Source organism: Portunus trituberculatus, chromosome 42, assembly GCF_017591435.1.
Source record: "Portunus trituberculatus isolate SZX2019 chromosome 42, ASM1759143v1, whole genome shotgun sequence".
In the NCBI taxonomy this organism is placed as follows: Eukaryota; Metazoa; Arthropoda; class Malacostraca; order Decapoda; family Portunidae; genus Portunus; species Portunus trituberculatus.
The window spans coordinates 3,433,829-3,453,324 of NC_059296.1; the positions used below are offsets into that span (position 1 = coordinate 3,433,829).

Genomic DNA, 19,496 nt, shown 5'->3' on the forward strand with positions numbered 1-19,496 from the left:
GGAGGCGCAGGAGGAGAAGGGGCGTCAGGTGCACAGCAGTGACGGGAGTCGGAGCGTGGTAAGGAGAGGGTAGCAGCACTCAGGACCAGCCCACGGCTCTGAGGTAACCACGGTGAGAGCAGAGCCAGCCAGCGTAGGAGGAAGTGAGCAGGACGAGGCTCAGCTTCTGTCTGCCGAGGAAGGCGAGCTGCAGGAGCCACGTCAACTCCTACTGACGCTCGAGAAGCCGCGGTGGCCGCTTGAGAAGCTTCGGTGGGTTGCTCAGATGAAGCGCCGAGCAACTGGGTTAATAACGAGCGCCGACGGTCGAGTGTCGGATAGGTGAAGGTCGTTGGCCTCGTTCAGGTGGTAGTTGCCCTCACACAGGCCCCCATAGAAGAATCTACTCCAGGTAGATTATAACAACTACCACATGAAAAGAAAGAACATACATGTTAAGAAAAGGAGGGAGGCACTGGTGAGGTTGGTTTCAAGGCGCCTTAGGCTGGGAGTCTGCTCATTAAATCTGCTCCCACGTTGTCCTTCCCAGCAATATGGACGACTCTGAACCGGTAGGCTTGTAGACTTAAGGCCCATCTCAACACCCTATCATTCTTGCCTTTAAAGGTTTCCAAGTACAACAAGGGCTTGTGGTCCACTTCTAATATGAATTCACGACCTCTGAGATAATAGTCAAAGCGGAGCACACCAAACACAACAGCAAGACACTCACGTTCTATGGTGGAATACCTCTTTTCCCGGTCCAGGAGCTTCCTGCTGGCATAGGCGACAGGATGAGGCACCCCCTGATGGTATTGCAGCAGAACAGATCCTAGTCCGTGACTTGAAGCGTCACTCCGAAGGATGAAAGGGGAACCACAATCTGGAACTTGTAGTACTGGTGTGCTGGACAACACTTGCTTCAGGTGATTGAAGCAGCTCAACGCAGTCTCATCCCAGGCGAGAGGTTCGCGGACTCCTTTCTTCAAGAGGTCAGAGAGTGGTCCGGTGTAGTCTGAAGCCTGGGGAATAAACATCCTATAAAAGGCAATCATACCTAGAAAACTGCGGAGAGCTTTCTTGGACAGAGGGGGAGTTATCCTGCACAGCGCTTCCATCTTGCTGTTCTGAGGTCTCAGCTGTTCTCCGTCTAGTACGAATCCGAGATAGTGGATGGAGTGAACACCGAAGCGGCACTTGGAAGGCTTGGCAGTCAGGTTGTGGGAGCGTAGTCTCTCAAGCGTAGCTCTGAGGGCGCTGATATGCTGAGGCCAATCTGAAGAGTGGACAAATATATTATCAAAGTAGAAAGAAATGTTGGGTAACCCGGCGAGGACAAGACGCATCAGACGGACGTAGGTAGCACATGCTGTGACAAGTCCGAAGGGTAAGCGGCAGAATTCCATGAGACCACGATGAGTTGGAAAGGCAGTTAGGGGTTTGGCTCTGTCTGTCAATGGAATTTGGTAATAAGCCTTGCAGAGGTCAATTTCCGAGAAGTATTTAGCACCAGCGAACATGTGAAGGTCTTCTTCCATATTACAAGACGGCTCAGCGTGGAAGACCGTAACGGAGTTCAATTTCCGGTAATCAATAGCCATCCTGTAGGAACCGTCAGACTTCCGAACCATTACAACAGGACTACAGTGGGGAGAGGAAGACAATTGAATTATCCCTTGTTCCAAAAGGCTATCTACTTCTTCATCAAAGTGAGGTCTAAGGTGAATAGGGACAGGGTACAACCTAGCTTGAATCCTGTTGGTGGTGGTGAGGACAATATCGTGCATGATAGTCGAGGTACAGCCAGGTGTGGTGGAGAATACATCCCTGTAGTCCAGCAGTAAGTCCTCGATGTCGCCTCGTTGTTCCCAGGGCAAGGAGGGATTTATCTCCGGCATACTTGGTGGTGAAGAATCCAGCCATTCATCGGCCGTAATGGGCAGTTCCGTGGAGCTGGCGTCAGGCAATTTCTCCTCCACGACGGGAACGGTGCTGTCCTGGGGTTCGCTTGTTTCGAGAGATTGAATCTCGTCGAGAACATGGAGCCTGTTAACAACTGCTCGTCGATGGTATCTTTTAAGTAGATTGGCGTGGTATAGTTTAGGCCCACGAGGCTCGTCTATAAGGTAATCAACATTACCACGTCTTTCAAGGACCTTGTATGGACCATTCCATGCTACCAATAACTTGCTTGTGTGGCTGGGAAGAAGAACTAGTACCTCGTCACCTGGATTAAACTTCCTGTCCTGAGATTTAAGATCAAAATAGGACTTGTAACGGGCAGTACTTACATCAGCTGCTTGAGCAGCAAGCTGGGCACATTCTGACAACTTGTTTCGAAGTTCCAGGACGTATTGGAAGCTGGTTCTTTCTTCTCCCTGGATGTCCTGATTATCCCACAACTCCTTCAACACCGTGAGAGGTCCTCGAACAGAGCGTCCATATAGTAGTTCAAAGGGGGAGAACCCGGTCCGATCACTGGGGATTTCCCTGAGGGCGAAGAGCGTGGGAACGAGGTAACGGTGCCACTCCCTGGGTTTGTCAGCACAGAGCTTGCGCAGAGCTGCCTTGAGAGGACCATGGAGCCTCTCTATGCGTCCATTGCCACTGGGATGGAAAGGAGTTGTGAAAATAGGTTTAACACCAAGCAGCTTATGTAACTCTGATAACAGACTGGAGGTAAACTGAGTTCCTCGATCAGAGAGGATTTCTCTAGGAATTCCTACACGTGCAAATATCACTAGTAAGGCTTCAGCTACTGATACTGAGTCTATGTCCTTAAGTGGCAGGGCCTCTGGAAACCCAGTTGCAAAATCTATTAAGGTAAGAATGTGTCTATGGCCCTCGGAAGATGGAGGAGAAAGAGGTCCAACGAGGTCAATGGCGACTCGGGAAAAAGGCTCGGTGATCACAGGTAGGGGCTGAAGAGGGACAGGACGCACCCGGCCCTTTGATGACATCCGTTGGCACTTGTCACAAGAGCGGCAGTAGGCACGGATATCCGCTCCCATACCTGGCCAAAAGAAATGTTCATAAATTTTCAACTCAGTCTTGCGGTGAGAGAAATGTCCAGCCAAGGGACTCTCGTGGGCCACTGAGAGTATGATCTGGCGACACTCACTTGGGACAACCAGGCATTGTTGGCCTACCTTATTTGGAAGCTGAGAAGTGAGGCACTTGCGGTAGAGAAGCCCATTGACGTACAGGTACTGGAAGGACGACCCGTTCCTGGCTTTCTCAACTTCTCCCGTAGAGGCTTTCTGTCGTACCCCAGTTAAGGAAGGACACGAGGCTTGCAGTTGGTTGAACTCTTGAGGGGTCATGGAGAGAGGCTGAAGTTCTGGAAGTACCAGAGGATGCAGTCTTTTCATCCTTCCGGCACGGGTGGTAACAGCGTGTACTTGGTCAGCCGAAGACACAGTCGAAGCACTGGTAGAAACCTCCGGCTGCAGCTCTGATGACAAGGATGCCCTGCTGGAATCAGGAAGAGGAGCTGGAGAAGGATTAGAGACCTGGGGATCCATAACTCCCGGGATGTTTCCTATCAGAGCGCCAGCAAACTTTATAGGAGCTCTCACCACCTCAGTCCAACCAGTGTAGAAGGGGCAGCGCACGTAGCACTTTACAACTGGGAATTTGTCTACTCTTCCCAAGTAGTCAGCTAGGGAAATCTTGGGACAACTCTCCACATCTACGTCTGGAAGCACCTCTTCTGAGACTACCACACACGAGCAGCCAGTGTCACGGATGATGTTCGAGCTCCAAGATCCGTTAATGGTGCCCGAGACAGAATAGTTTGGGACACTCTTGTCACCAAGGCAAAACCCAACCTTAGGAGTCGACTTACCCGCTTCCCAATCCTTGAAGGCGCGGGATTCTTAGGGCAGCGCGGCCGAATATGGCCGTCTTCTCCACACTGGTGGCACGTAATTTTCTTAGGGGTGGACTGGACAGAGGACTTGCTGGAGTCACCTTGAGATGATGTAGGGCTTACCCCAGAGGCAGCTTTAGAAGTTCCTCGGGAACTAGAAGAGTAGGCTTTCGGGTAGGCGTGACGGGCAGATGACCAGTCGTCGGCAAGCCTTACTGCGTCGGGAAGGTCTGTCGGCCGACGCTCCTTGATGAAAACCCTCAAATCTGGAGAAAGATTAGTCAAAAACTGGTCAAGCAGGATGAATTTTTTAAGACCTTCAAAAGTGTGGGCGACATCAGATGCCTCCGACCATGCCTGGAACAGTCGAGTCAGATGGACAGAGAACTGCTGATAATTTTCCCCAACCCTAATCCTGGCTTGGCGGAACTCCAGACGGTAGTTGTCGGCGGTCTTACTGAACCCAGTGAGGAGAGCTTTCTTCAGAAGAGCGTAATCTTCAGTTATGTCAGCAGACAACGACGTATACAGTTCAGTAGCCTTACCCGTGAGGAGACACCCAAGTCTTGCAGCGTAGCTATCCTTATCAATCTGGAGTAGTTCAGCCACCCTTTCAAAGCGCACGAGGAAGTTGCTTATATCATCTCCCTCTTGATAAGTTGGCAACTTCGGTCCTCTGACGTTCTCACAGGAAGAAGTACTCACTTTTCCTTGACCGGTGCTGCGGGCGAGCTGTATCTCCTTCTCAGCTTGAAGCTTAGCAAGTTGGAAGTCTCTCTCAGCAGCTCTTTCTTCTCTCTCTGCTAGGAGCCGCTTCTCTTCTCTCTCGGTAGCTCGCTGGTCCCTCTCAATAGCTTGTTGTTGTAGAACATACTGACCAAGCTCAGCACCCTCAAGACCCAAAGCATCGGCCTGAGCCTTAAAAACATCAAAGCTAGACATAGCGTGAAATCACAATGTAAATAGATCAAACACTCAAGATATAACCAGACAACCCAACAATAAGAGCAATAAGGACCCAGAGAGAAAAGATAAGTGAAAGGATAGAAAACCCAAAACAATAAGTGTGGAAGAAACAATGGTAACAAAACAGCCCTGAAAAAGGGCACAAGACAACAGTCAACACAACACTAGGAGTGCTTGTGTAGAACAAAAGTAGTTTCCAACAACACGATTGAAAACAAAAGGGTTACCATCAACAAACCCTACCGCAGGCATACAGGAGCCACAGAAGAACGGTAGAGGATGAACACTTGCTTCCGGGCCGCAGACAGCAAGTGGCGCGCATGGGCGACTTCATAGACCCTTCCAAATAGCAGTTGACCCAATCCTGGCGAGGTCGCCACGTGTCAAGGGTTCCAAGATGGGTGCTGCTATCGGAAGGTAAAACAAACATGAGAGAATGGTTAAGACACCATTTACTATTCCAATAACCAATAACCACCAAACAGCCTCACAAATAACAGAACCTTCTGCAGGAAGGTTGCAGCACTCTGGACTCAGCAGCGACACTCAGCTCGGCTTCCATCCGTCTTGCGTCCCTTCGTCTCGTGTGGCGAGGGCGGGGCAGCACAGCTCCGCCCTTGTAGGTGGCGTTGAAGTGGTAGGCGAAAGAGGCGCAGGAGGAGAAGGGGCGTCAGGTGCACAGCAGTGACGGGAGTCGGAGCGTGGTAAGGAGAGGGTAGCAGCACTCAGGACCAGCCCACGGCTCTGAGGTAACCACGGTGAGAGCAGAGCCAGCCAGCGTAGGAGGAAGTGAGCAGGACGAGGCTCAGCTTCTGTCTGCCGAGGAAGGCGAGCTGCAGGAGCCACGTCAACTCCTACTGACGCTCGAGAAGCCGCGGTGGCCGCTTGAGAAGCTTCGGTGGGTTGCTCAGATGAAGCGCCGAGCAACTGGGTTAATAACGAGCGCCGACGGTCGAGTGTCGGATAGGTGAAGGTCGTTGGCCTCGTTCAGGTGGTAGTTGCCCTCACACCCGGTTCACCTGTTCCAAGGCATGGTCGCAGCCAAGAGACGTGAAAGGTACCAACGACTTTCGGACGACCCAGTGTTTCTCCAAGTACGAGTACGTCCACGCTCTTGGATTCTTGAGTCGGAGGTCCTGCATCATGGCCACGTAAACCGGGACGAACCGGGCGTAGGAGCTTCGATTCAGGGCGAAGAAGAACGGTCCGAACTCCTCCAACGTCTTCAGGTGCAGCGCCCAGTCTCCTGTCCGCACAGCCCTGGTGTAGTTCAGAAGCAGGAGGACCATCTTTGAGGGTTTCTTCACGCAGGATTTTGGCAGCTTTCAGGAGTGTAGCAAGCTTGAAGTCCTCGATTGTCCTCTGGTTTGTCAGGGCCTCTTTCCTTGCCTCCGCCAGATGAACCAGTTCGGGTTCGCGAGGGTTCTTGGGCTTGGTGAACTCCACGCCAGGGACCATGGTGGAGAGGAGTTCCTTTATCCGCCAGCGTGAGCGGCCAACACCATGCTGCTCCTTGATGGCGTCTATTTCTCCCATCGAGAGAACCACTCCACTTTCCAGCTTCTCGCTAACCTCTTCCACGAACTCGATCACGGAGCGATCTTCTGGCTCTTGTTGAGTGGAGGCCACTGTCCGCAACTGGTTGACGACATGAATGCTCCAGCAGCCCTTATGGTACATCACGTCGGCAGCCAGGACGTCGAGGTCAGGAGGAAGCTGGATTTTCCACGCAGAATTCGTTCCTTGTGGACCGCCTCAATGATTCGATTGGCACTCCCGGTCGTGCTCACCCGGTGCAGGACTTCATTTGGCTTGTCTCCATCACCGCAGAAGAAGCATTCCTTCCGGGGAATAGGAGCGCTGATACGGCGGGGGACTCGAGGCGGCGGGGTGTCAGGCCTAGAAGTAGAGATGGATAAAAGCCCATAAATCAAGACCATAATAATCAAGCAATATTTTTCATGTAGAAAGAATTTTTAGAAAATTAAAAATATTTTCATTAAAAACATTAAATAAAAAAAATTAAATTAAAAATTAAAAACATCTTTACCTTGAAGGTCCGGGTTGGGCCTCCGCCGCAAGGTCCTGTTGTTCATCTTCGTACTGCCTCGCGAATTTGTGGGGCTGGATTTTAGCAATGCACTGTCGGTGCCAGGACCAATCGTCCCTTCTAGAGGACCTCCTGTGGGCCTCTACGAATTCGCCTTTCGAAGCCCACTTGGCCAGCATACTCCGAACATCCTCCTTGGGCGTCTGAGGTCGAAGGACCACATCTCCGTTAGTTGCACCGCAAATGACACACGATTTCATTGCGAGCCCTGGGAAGGAAAATGTGCGATATAATAAATGAATTTATTTTATTTACGGGTTTATAGCTAATTTCTAAAATTATAGCCAATGCAATTTTACATTTATTTGCGAAATTTCATTACCGTATGTCATAAAGTACGACCATGAGGGGACAGTCAGAGAAAATTCCCATTTTCTATGAATCATACGGTAGTGCCTTTATGAGAACAGATACATCCAGAAGCATTTTATAACTTTTGTTGTGCTCCTAATAAGCTTCAATTTGAGTCCAAAACGAGGTCTCTACGACGTCTGGTTCTCATTCTGCAATTTTTTTCTTGCCAATTTCCGAAATTTGCAATTTGCGCAAAAACTTACCGCTAACGAGTGACCCAACTACGATTTTCGGATTCAGCGGCACAAAATGCTTAGGATAAGACCCTCAAAATACTTCCTTCACGTAAGGTGAAGCGAATCGCCCTAAGTGACCCAACTAAGAGCACGAAACTCAGCTCTGTCTACTCGGCGTTGTTCCTCCATCTCACGGCGAGCGGCCGCCTCCCTGTCAGCAAACCATTTGAAGAATACTGAGAAATCAGGGTAGACAGGTGTGTGAGAAGGTGCATGGTGTGGCGACCTGGGTGGAGTGGTGGTGGTGGGTGGGGTGGCGGGCGGAGGTGGGGAGGCGGTGTCCGGGGCCGCCGCGTCACCCGCGCCTGCGGTAGCACCAGCCAACGTCTGTGACAGGCTGTCTGGTTGTCCCGGCGTCCCTCATCTTGCTCCTCAACTCGTCTGAGAGGCTTGGGACGTTGTTTTGACCGTGCCATGCCGAGGAATTACTCGTAGATGTGAGAGCAAATGTGTGAGTGTGCGTGCTGTGGCGGGAAGACAGCTGGGCAGGCAGGCAGCGAGAGGTGCAGCAAGGAGGTATGCGCGGGCTCACGGCACGCCGCTTCGCCTCTCGTAATGGCAGTGCAGTCAGTGTCTTGCGAGACTCGACAGAGAGCAGAGGTGCGTCGCGCAGCACTCGTTTCTGGGCAAAGAGACGTAACCAACCCCTGAAACAAAAGCGGCACCTCGATGCAAACACTCCCGGGCACTGCACTGCACTATACCGCCGCACACTGCACTGTAATACACTGCCACACGCTGCACTGCACTGCACTGTCACGTAACACCACGGGTCCGCACTACACAGTCGTAACACACGTCAGCAATCTCACAGCTGGTGGCGGGAGGACGTGATGGCGCCGCCGGCTACTGGGATGAGTTCTTTCCCCTCGTAACTGACGTCTCCAGGGACAAGACGTTTCGTCACTGCGCCATGTTGGTTGCGGGATGTGTAATGGAGGGCGTGTATGCCTAAGTAAGGGCAGACATACACGCAGTACACGTAGATTCTTTACTTGTCCTTAGAGCTACAAAGGGTAGGAAATGGCGGCCAGTAGCGACTCGGGAGCACACGCTCACGCGCTAGCTGAATGCGCAGAGAAATACACAGTGTTGCCACATACACGTAATATGCATTAATACAATACATAACCCAATTTATGCAGTGTTTATACACAGGATAAATCTGTTTCTGCACAGTCATCCTCATTGGATGATTGTGTAGAAACACTTCCGTGTCCTGGGATCAGAGTTTGCAGTTTTCACACCAAATTCCATCTCACACCACATCTACACATATCCATGCACACCATGGCAAGTGTGTCATGGATTTTCTATTGCTCGCAACAAGCTTTATAGGTGGCCAGACAAATACAAAAAAATATTTCCAATTGGAACATTATGATAGTACACAAATACCTTAGGATTCCAGGGGTGATCAGACAGCTAGGAGTTCTCCCCACAGCTGGAATTATCCCCAGCTGATCCATACCCAGTGTCATATGTCACTCACCCCATCCACTCCCTCCACTTTCCATGGCATTCCATAACCAATGTCCCTGTAACTATGTGTAGCACAGCAGTAAATGACAGAGACTCAAGGGTGTTCTTTGGTTCAGAAATACTCCTCTTTCAGAACACTGAAGATTTCTGGCTTCTTTTTTAAAATTTTTTATGCCACATTCTGCGATGGGAGAGTGCGATACAAATGGTATTGTTTACTCTGAAGGTTACATCTAAATAACTTACATATCAGGTTCTTTATAATCACTTACAAGTATGATGCTGCAGTGGTACAGCCATACCCATACCTCAGCACTTACAAGGAACATCCCACAAATACTATCAAGTTTTTGTTACTCATAGACTTTACTGCTGGTCAGAAATGGATCGTAGCATACTTTGATTCTTAAATCAACTGGTTGAACACTGTAACACTATCAAAATCAGCATGTATGTATGTAGGTGTGTATTGTTTCAGCAGGATGGGATGTGTGTATGTAGTACTTGTCTCCGTGCTGTTGGTTGCTCTTGAAGGGTTTCGCTCCATTTGTGCACATTTTCTGGTTCTGGAACTTAATTTTTCATCCAGTTTAATGTAGGAAAAAGAAATACTGTACCAGAATTTATTATCTTTATTCATAGTCTTATGTTGGCTTGTGTTTTCCAAACAGAAAACTTGTACTGTACTGTTGGCTGCCATCCAACACGCTGTGGAGAGTTTGAGAAGGAGGACACTTCTCCAGAAACTTACCTGGAAGAATTACTTCAGCTTACCCTTGATAATAGAGAGAAAGTAGTTGCCATAGGAGAGTGTGGCTTGGATTATGATCGTACCCAATTTTGTGCTCCTGAGATACAAAAGAAGTGAGTGTTGCTATTTATCAAATAGGAGGAAAATATTGTGTGGACATATATCTAGCTTATATAAAACCTTTTTCAAGATTAGGGTTGTCTGCCTGTTGAACACTGACCCTAAGGAATTTTTCAAGTATATATATATATATATATATATATATATATATATATATATATATATATATATATATATATATATATATATTTATTTATTACTTAGAACAAATAATAGAAAATCTGTTCTTAGTACAGGCAAACCCTGCTTAATGAAGGGGTTACATTCCTAAAAAAACCTTCATTAAGCGAAACTTCGTTAAGCGAACTGATTATAACAAGTTTAACCCCTGACTTGAACTTCCATTGAGAGTAAGCAAAGCGAGAGTGCATCATAGTACAGTGAAAGCTTTAATGAAAGTAAGAATTATGAAGTTAAACATTTAGGCAGTTTAATTTAAGTCATTATAATGTACACTAATGTATGTATGTACATAACTTTATAATGTTGATGATCTTAAATTTATGAAGGGAGAGAGAGTGAAACGGGAAAGACACTAACCAGCAACCTGTGGGATGTAAACAAAGGGCGCATCATTGTATCACATACAAAACTTATGTACCACATTTCCACAAGGCTTTCCATTTTATCCATTGTAGAGTCACGAGTTCAGGTGGTTCTTTTAGCTGGCAAGGGAAATATGGCCTCACCAGCCTTCTTAATAGAGTCTGCTGACTTGAAAATAGTAGAGACAGTAGATGGAGTGAATATGGTGGCGAGCAATGCTATTAGTTTTCTCACCTCTCTCGTGTCTGTGAATAATATCCAGCTTCACTTCAAGAGTAAAAGACTTCCTGGTCTTCTTAGCAACACTAGCCGACATTGCAAGGTGTTTTGGTGGCAAGTTGAGCAAGGGAAGACAATCTGCTGCTGACCTTGTTATTGTTTTGAACAGAGGGAGTGAGTGGTGCGCGTGTTGTCCACGAGAGGCGCTGGTGAATTCAAAAGCCTGTCAGCTTGCGTGATACAGTGGTGCTTTCAAACTTGGAAAAAATTACCTGGATAAAACTTCATTAAAGCGAGTTTGGTGTTCGTTAAACGAGCAGATGGTAGTACAATTAAACCTTCGTTGTTGTGAAATTTCGTTGTGTGAACCTTCCTTAAGCGGGGGTTGCCTGTACTGCAAATGGAAGTATAAATACTACTAAATGTCTTTATGTTAATAGGTGTTTAGTAAATTGCAGTTGTAATACATTTTGATTCATTGTTTGCATTATTTCAGATATGCCATTAAGTGAGAAATTTTCACAGGTATTTTGAGAAGCAAATCAGTCTAGCAGAAGTAACTGGACTGCCAATGTTTCTTCATTGTCGCAATGCTGCAGGAGACTTGGTGCAGATCCTCACTGCCCACCGTGAAAAGATTAGTGGAGGAGTTGTACATTCCTTTGATGGCACTCAAGAAGAGGCACAGCAGATTTTAGATTTGGATCTTTATATTGGATTGAATGGATGGTAATATTGCTTTGAAAAGCACATGAAATGCTGAGAATAACTTGAATATGAGATAATTTCATGTGTACATCCAATCTATGAAATATGAAAGCGGGTTTTGATAATACACCTTCATTATGAATAGCAATGTTTACTTTTACCAAATAAGGAATATAAAATTGTTCACCATCTTATGTCTGACAACAATATTGCATCCAACAGCTCCCTGAAAACAGAAGATAATTTAGCAGTTGCAGCATCAATTCCACCTCAGCGGCTCATGATTGAAACTGATTGCCCTTGGTGTGAGATTCGCCCAACCCACGCCGGCCACAAGCATGTCACAACCACTTACCAGACTAAGAAAAAGGAGAAGTGGGAAGCTGGAGTCATGGTGAAGAGTAGGAATGAACCAAATTGTATAGTGTAAGTGTTCTGTTGTACTTTTGTTATTACAACTTGCATAGATGTTGGTATCAAAAATGTATCTGGATTGATCTTATTATGTTTCCGTATTGCTGAGTATTTGTATGCATTGATGATTGTGATGAGAAATATAAGTGATTAGTATAATGTAGGTGCAATTAAATAAGTAGGGGGAAGATCCGTAAGAATGGGTAGAAGTTTTTGGCAGACAGTTCATGGAGACACTCAGAATCAAGTTGCTGCAGGGTTGTGAGGTTTATGGAAGTTGAAGAATTTATTGATAATTTATGATACTGAATGAATTTTATTATCTTTGCAGACAAGTTTTGGAAGTTTTAGCAGCAATTAAGAAAGAAGATCATGATAAGTTGGCAGAGCAATTATACAACAATACCATGAAACTGTTCTTTCCCTCTAAAACAGAGTAAGAGCAGTTCTGGTTCCAGTTTTCTTGGAGTGATTGATAAAATATTGATATAAACAAAAGTGAAAAATAGTATGTTTACCCATTCTTATAAATATTTTTCATCTATAATTGGCAAAGAGTAACAGAGTATGGAGGTCAGGATAGATGAAGGGGTATACTGTATTCTGGATGTCACTTGAGTTGCACATTATACTCTGTTCGTGATCACTAGAGGCACAAGCCCTTCCTCCCAGGTGGAACATGTGAGGTGGATCAACACTGGCCTGCTAACTGGCTGCTTGAGTTTACTGAAGAGCATGCATTTTACATTTTTTTTCTTTTGTTCTTTTTTTTCCAACACAAACTATTTGCTTTGAGTACATGAAAGTCATCCTTCACCATCTGTAGTAAATGTCTTATTACTTGAACACAAAAGCAACTCAGTTGGTGTGGGTGGTGGTGGTGGTGGTGGTGAAAATGATTGTGGTGGTGATGAAATTAAAGATGACCATTTCCTTTCACTGCTGCTACTGTTTCTACTGGTGCTGCTGTTACTCCTCGTCCTCCTCCCCCTCCTCCTACCATTATTTTAAGGTGTCAGCCTTTAGTTGATATAGAGATTGGGTTTCACTGTGATACATGAAGTCATGTCATCTTTTTTCTGCCTACTGTGTAGTTTACTTATGATTGGTCTGTTAGGTGTTTGTGATGTCTCTTTACCATCTATAGTAAATGTCTTATTACTTGAACACAAAAGCAACTCAGTGGCACTTGATGAGAAGCTGACACATGGTAAGAAAAATGCAGGATTGTAAATTTCTGCATGGCCACAGTAAAGCTGCCTGGTAGCTGGTAGGCTGGCTGATATCTGATTGGTAGATGGCTGTGTGGCTGGCTGGCAGCTGGATACTTGGGTGGCTGGCTTGGTTGCTGGCTGCTGAGTGGGTGGCTGCCTCGTAGCTAGTTAGTGGCTCACTGGTTAGCTAGCTGATAAATGGCTGGATGCCTGGCTGGTAGCTGGTTGATGAATGGCTGGTGGCTGAGTTTCCTCTTCTACAACATTCCTGTTGTCAGTTACAACTTCACAGCAACAGAAGGTTGGTAGCCGAAGGATTTTTGTCTCAGTAATGTTTCCAAATTACTGATTCATCCACACTGTGTCAAGGAATTAAACAAAAATAATACTCGTAATTATGAATGAAGTTACAATATGTAGTTATATTTGTCATCATTATATCTTTAGTATATAATTCATGGTAGTACTTTTGATTGATTTCATGGATTATGCTAAAACAACCCTGCTTTGTTTATTTCATTTTGTGTTGGCACACAGGTCTGACTTAATTTAGGAAGTACAGTTTATATTTATACTTGTTGTCAGACAAAGCAACCTTATATCAAAGTTGTTAGAACCATCATTCCCAACTTTATGTGAAGCTTCTCAGTAGCATGTGGCAAGATAGTGTTGTTTTGACATGCATGAAAGTAGGAATTCTATGCAGCTATGCCTCATTCATTTCATAAGTTTCATATAATGGAGAACACAGAACAAGTAATTAATTTCTTACCAGTACAATTCACACTGCAAAGTATCCCTGATCAGTGTTTTAAGTTCAATGAGATGTACATTTTCAATGAGAGAAAAGGAAATGTGTACACCTCCATTCTTTGGCATCACCACTTTCAGTTCACCCAGTTTCACAATTAGGCTTGTAAACTGAGCTGCGGACATATTGCTTTGTGGAAACTTGAGAGAGTCGAGCATCCTGCAAATAGGAAACATCTTAGCACTTGTGATGAAGTGCAAGTATACAATAGTCTTGGATAATAGTCATGAAACCTTTTGAGGTGTTAGAATATTGGAGCTTGTGTTTTAAACTATATATATAATATGAGGAGCAGAAAAAGTTGGATGGAAGACTGATCATGGGGTCAGGTTTGAATAGACTCACCCATCCACAGGCAGGAGTGCACGGATCACATTACACATCCTTATCCAGTTACTTCCAACCTTTGAGACAAATAATGTGGCATGCTTTACATCTTTACTCTTGGCACTCAGAAAAGACAGCTCTGGAAGGTTGTCAGGCTGGACATCTGGCATCACATGGATTCCTGAAAGATACAAAAACAAATCATGCCATGAGGTGTTTTAAATACGTACACTGAATAACAACTGCAGTGATGTTTTATGGTATGTGGTGACTCAGTTCTGTTGTTGGCCACAATTCTCAATTTCAATTACACTTACTGAACTCTCCTTCCAATCTCGTAAATGTATTTACCTCCTTATATGTTGAAATACATGCACCTTGATTCCATCTACTAACTGCTGTCTCACATAAGACATCACACATTTTAAGGATATTCTGGAGAGCTTCTTATCAATATTATACATGCCAAATCTTCATCTGTAAAAGCTACTTATAATTTCCTTACTCTTTTTATCCTTCTATCTTCAATACTATGCTTCCCTTCCTATCAATACACTCTCCTGTAGCTTGCTTCAAGTTCTCTGCCTCTATCAACATTTATTTCCCACATATACTTATTTATAGTGGCCTTCCTTGTCTCTTTTACTTTTCCTAAACAATATTTTAGCATAATTTTGCAAGTGTCTAATCCATAGTCTTTTTTTCTTCCTAAATTCTTTATTCCTTTGATTGAAATTATCAATTGATTTTTCACTAAAGACTCTCTTACTTGCAAATGTGAGTACATACCAAGTTGTTGAATGCAGTTTCTTTTTATCAAATCAGGCAGTTCTGTCAGTATTTGCTGAGCTTGTTTAGTGGTGCCAAATGTGATACATAGTTTTTTCACACTTTTAGGTAAGTGAGAAAATGTTTTCAAATTTCCAGTGAATTTGCTCACATTGCATCTAGAAAAAAAAGATAATAGCTGTCAATGTTATTGATGTTAAATAGTTTTAGAGGACTTCAGTAAAAGAAAACAAGAAAGAAAAGCAAACTTACTTTTTGTCTTTTTCCTCTCCATGTAAAGACAGTTAAGGTGATTGTCTGAAAATCCACATTGTTCATGTTTCCATTGATGTCGGAGGGAGAGTTCAACTTCACATTTTCTCTTGGAAAGCTCGTGTAACATGTCATCCAGATATGGAACATACGACACCTCATTTTCCAGAATAATTTTAACTGGAGTGTTGACATCCAGATACTTAAACAGCACCATAGCAGCTCCTGTGTGGCCATCACAAATTTCAATTGACTGAGGAAAGGATGGAACATATTAGATTGTGTTGAAGGATTTAAAGACAATATTTGAGACACTAATTAACTGAGCAGACATTCATGTGGCATGCAATGATTATACTATTTATCTCTTTTAAACCTGAAAGGATAACCCATCTATCCTGTGCCCATCCTAGATAAACATTAAACACACTGCATGATAGGGCTTGCCATTAGACATAATGAAGAACTATTGTGTGGTATCCAGTTCCCAAAAGCCAACCATACAGCCTATGGCAATAAGTAATAGCCTGCATCCCCACAGCTCCATGACTGGGGCTGAGAGCTTTCTCCTGGTGTTTTTATTTTTATTATGTCTCAAGTGCATCAGTACTGGTGTGTTTGTACTATCAGTACTGGTGTGAATAATGCCCCTTTTGTTAAAATATTTCATCATGCCTTAAATGAACATAGTTACAAAGTCATTTAACTCATGGAGACCATCTTTATTCAGGCAGCTGCTGCAAAATTAGTACTCCAACTCTTCTTTGGAATCTTTTGACCGAGTCTTATTCTTAACAAGTGCATATGATTATAAACAACTCAATATTCATATATTGGTTAATTAGGCTGTTCCTGAAGTACACAATTGATCTCTAGAAAATATAGAAATATTGTGCAATCCTATGAATAGTGAAAATATTGAGGGAAAAAAAAGCCCAATGAAAAACTAATAGGCAATGACATAGTAATTACCTTTGCTGGATCCTAACTTATAGTTGTTTGATTGACAATTCCTACTCATGGTCAATTTATCATAATGGGATCAGGCAGACTTCATTAAGCACAACCAGGAACCAAATTGTTGTGTTGGTTGAGGACTAACTTTAGTGTTGAGCAGTAACAATGTTATTTCTTAGTGCTTCAATTGTAATGGATGAATTTTGATGTATAAGTCTCGTATGGCTTCCTAAAGAGAAGTACCTTAAAGTGACAAAGATTTTAAAGGCAGACAAATTCCAACTGAATACAACTTGCTGATCATTACTGAAGTGCTTGATGTATTTGTGAAGCTTATGTGTCATACAGGGTTTGATCCCTCACCTTCTCTTCTCACAATACTCAAACATTTGTCCACTAGTTGTAATGGCTTTATATCCTGGAATAATAATGTGGAACAAACATATCACCTCACATGTGTCTACTTACACCAGAAAAGAAGTGAGCCAAGAGGCTAGCCAATTCTTCATTACATTCAGCCTCCATGAGAAAATCAAGCCACCTGGTTCCCTGGAACCCTTCTCTCCATTTCCTTCATAAGATCTGCAGAGTATTCTTGTAACTTACTTGAGCCTTGATGAGTCAGAAGTCCAGTTAAATACAGGAACATATTATCATATTTTGTCAGGTCCTTGTGTGTTTTGAGAAGCTTCTGGCATAGTCTTTTTAATGACTTTGTATCTTTGTCGCAATATTTATCTATAATGGTGAAGATCTCCTTCCTTCCCTCCTCGGGTACTGTGAGCTTCTTTAGAAGAGACGTGATCGCTGCCCTGTCTGAAGATGTATCATTCTCTTTATTGATAAATGTCATAAATTTGTTTGCAGCATAAAATTCCAAAATACTTTTGTGATGTACAGTGAGGTACGATATAAAACCTTTACTAGTCCACACTTTATCAACAACAAGAAAAGCCTCCGACATAGCATTAAAGGGAAGTTTGAGTTCTGTACACTTGTTATCCAGTGCCTTTATTGACAGATCAGAAAGCTGCATAGAGTCAGATGAAAGTATATCCAGGCAAACACTATAGAACTCTTGCAGAAACTTCTTTATTCCATCTTCACACTTATCTTTGGGCTGAGCAACAACACTTTTGCGTCCTTGAAGTCTTTCCGAGACTGAATGAGCTCGTGGAAGGCAATGTAGAGGCCAGTTGCCGTCGTTTTGGGATTCATTTGATCTGGGTCAGCAGCCCAGAGGTAGGTGAGCAGTGTGAGGTTGAGAGGCAGCCGGTAGTGTTCACCAAGTTAAGATTGGGAATGTTTCAAGAAGATCAGTTTTCTAGTTTCTTGAACACACTGTTTTTCACTTACCATTTCATTATGCAACTTTTCTACAAATTCAATTCTTTTATGGAAAGGAATGCCTCTCAGTACTGTTTGCACTTTAAGATGGTGGTTTATGATATGAAGAAGGTCAGAGTGTTTGCTTGGCCTTGTGGTGATTAGGAGTTGTAGTTTTCTGCAGCTCTTTGGTATCTGCTTTTCTGTTAATTCTCTTATGAGTTTTTCAGACCCTTCATTTAGTTCATCAAAACCATCCATCACTAGTAATACCTTCAGTTTCAGTATTGAGTTAATTAGATCATCATCAGCAAATTTAAATGAGGCTGTTGGTATAAGAAAATTAATTAGACCTAAATAAGAAGAAATAAACTTGTTTTTCCCCTCAGCAAGTAGAACCAAATCATAATCACTGAGGCCTCTAAAAATTTATTTATCCCCTGCCCAATCTGACAGGATTAGTTTAGTGAGTGTGGTTTTTCCAGCACCAGCATCACCTTCCAGTATTATGACTGTAGGTTTTTCTCTGCTCTCAGTCTTCACCTCAAGAAGTTCTTTGTATTCCAAGTCAAAAATTTCCTTCTCATTTGTCCAGTGTACATCAAGTTTGGTAAATACATTTTTGATATTCAGTTTCTTTTTTCTCGTCACAAAGGATGCTGGATCAATATTGGATAACTCTTTGTATCGTTCTGACAATTCACTTTTGCCTTGTTCATTGATTATGCTTACTTGCTCTTTCCTGAGCTTGAGCAACTGTTGCTGCAACTCAAAAGGATCCCCTAAGGTTGCCTTCAGAATATTATCTATATGTTCATTTATCTTCTTTATTTCTTGATCTACATCATCTTTAGGCTTGTACTTAGTTTTAGCTAATCTTAACAATGCCTCAGGTATCTTTTTGAATTGCTCACACAAGTCATCTATAGCCTTATCATCACATTTGTGCAATGGTTCATGAACTAGCTTGTTTCTTAAATTTTTTGCAGTGGTACAAAGAGATTCCAGTGTCATTCCCAGCAGACTCTTCTTCCCACTTCAAGTCATCACATCCTGACTTTATGCAGGCAAACAATAAACTGACATCATAAGTAGCACCATCATGATCTTTTTTAATCCTCTCTCTCGCATTTGTTTATCAAAATTTTTTTTAAATATCTTCATGGTCATGGGTTCCTCTCTTTTCGCATCAGTTAAATAATCTTTAATTGATTCATTGGCTCCTTTTTTGCATCCCCACTTGAACACCAGGTGGAGAGCATGACGGAATTCAGTCTTTGTTATCTTGAAGAGTTTGAGGATTATTATATCATGAGGAGTGATTGTGTCACGGAGCAGAGACATGATGGAACTTGTTGCGACACGTACATGTCATGTACAGTCTGGAAGATAAAGGTGGACTTCACTAAGATTGTGTTGGTCATAGCTCTTTGGTGTTTGGTAAATTAATGTGTGGAGATAAAAAGTAAATTAGGAACTACTAAGCTGAGCATGATTTTCTATAGTGTTTCTTTGGTATTTCAGTATCTTATGCATATTATGTACATTGCAAGTAAAATAGGCAGCTAGTTCAGGAATTAAGGCAATGAATGCAAAAATCAAACTACCGTGTTAGGGATATTCTGAAAGGAATATCGTCAGAATTAGATAGTGTGTGTGTGTGTGTGTGTGTGAGATACTATGTGAGAGGGACTTTCAGACATACAGCTGAAAAATACAAAGGCCAAGGAACGTACAGATACGAACTCTGTGTGACTGTATCCTCTCTGTAAGGCATAAGACTCTGATGGGAGGCTAATCCAAGGAATGATACTGATGTAGGAACCTTAAAGCTTAGACTAGAGTATATTTGGCCTTGAAGCTGCGAAGCTTAGGGTGAGTTATCAGTTGCCCCGTTTTTTTGTCAAATAAAATTTAGGTTAGGTTAGGTTAGTTACATCGAGCGAAATCATTGGAGCAGCGATTCTATAAGGGATTAATACACGTGCGTTTTGACATGTGAGAGTCACTGTCTGCCTGATAATTCTATGTGTGACTTCTTACTATGGCTGCTAAATTTCTGCT

General features: G+C 43.6%; 3 protein-coding genes across 5 annotated transcripts in view; 1 reads left to right on the top strand and 2 right to left on the bottom strand.

Annotated features, from left to right (window-relative positions):
* LOC123517539 (putative deoxyribonuclease TATDN1) overlaps window positions 1-18,529 on the top strand; it is a 29,183-nt gene extending 10,654 nt beyond the window's left edge. Inside the window, exons 1-5 of one of the 3 annotated variants that reach the window (XM_045277699.1) lie at window positions 9,725-9,862; window positions 11,131-11,363; window positions 11,565-11,768; window positions 12,088-12,192; window positions 18,422-18,529. In XM_045277699.1, coding sequence (XP_045133634.1) covers window positions 11,206-11,363; window positions 11,565-11,768; window positions 12,088-12,192; window positions 18,422-18,515 — 561 coding nt within the window. In that variant the 5' untranslated portion in view covers window positions 9,725-9,862; window positions 11,131-11,205 and the 3' untranslated portion in view covers window positions 18,516-18,529. Of the gene's footprint in view, window positions 1-9,724; window positions 9,863-11,130; window positions 11,364-11,564; window positions 11,769-12,087; window positions 12,193-18,421 lie in introns of those variants that run through there. The other 2 variants (XM_045277698.1, XM_045277697.1) reach the window with 2 other exon arrangements.
* LOC123517739 lies at window positions 480-5,138 on the bottom strand. Its single transcript, XM_045278144.1, has 3 exons — window positions 5,055-5,138; window positions 3,827-4,768; window positions 480-3,785 (listed from the first exon to the last, which is right to left on the bottom strand). The coding sequence occupies exons 1-3, from the start codon at window positions 5,136-5,138 to the stop codon at window positions 480-482; spliced, it is 4,332 nt and encodes a 1,443-aa protein (XP_045134079.1).
* On the bottom strand, window positions 6,496-7,126 carry LOC123517740. Its single transcript, XM_045278145.1, has 2 exons — window positions 6,867-7,126; window positions 6,496-6,715 (listed from the first exon to the last, which is right to left on the bottom strand). Exons 1-2 carry the CDS (start codon window positions 7,124-7,126, stop codon window positions 6,496-6,498), a joined length of 480 nt encoding a protein of 159 aa, XP_045134080.1.
* Window positions 18,530-19,496: the final 967 nt, after the last annotated feature.

What these genes read in the sequence shown, in the direction of transcription:
- LOC123517740 (XM_045278145.1), bottom strand. Translation starts at nt 7,126, where the DNA reads ATGAAATCGTGTGTCATTTGCGGTGCAACTAACGGAGATGTGGTCCTT. An exon ending in GCCCAACCCGGACCTTCAAG is followed by an intron (nt 6,716 to 6,866) that starts GTAAAGATGTTT and finishes CTCTACTTCTAG; the next exon opens with GCCTGACACCCCGCCGCCTC.
- LOC123517739 (XM_045278144.1), bottom strand. Translation starts at nt 5,138, where the DNA reads ATGCGCGCCACTTGCTGTCTGCGGCCCGGAAGCAAGTGTTCATCCTCT. An exon ending in TCCTGTATGCCTGCGGTAGG is followed by an intron (nt 4,769 to 5,054) that starts GTTTGTTGATGG and finishes GATGTTTTTAAG; the next exon opens with GCTCAGGCCGATGCTTTGGG. An exon ending in CTTCAAGGATTGGGAAGCGG is followed by an intron (nt 3,786 to 3,826) that starts GTAAGTCGACTC and finishes CTTGGTGACAAG; the next exon opens with AGTGTCCCAAACTATTCTGT.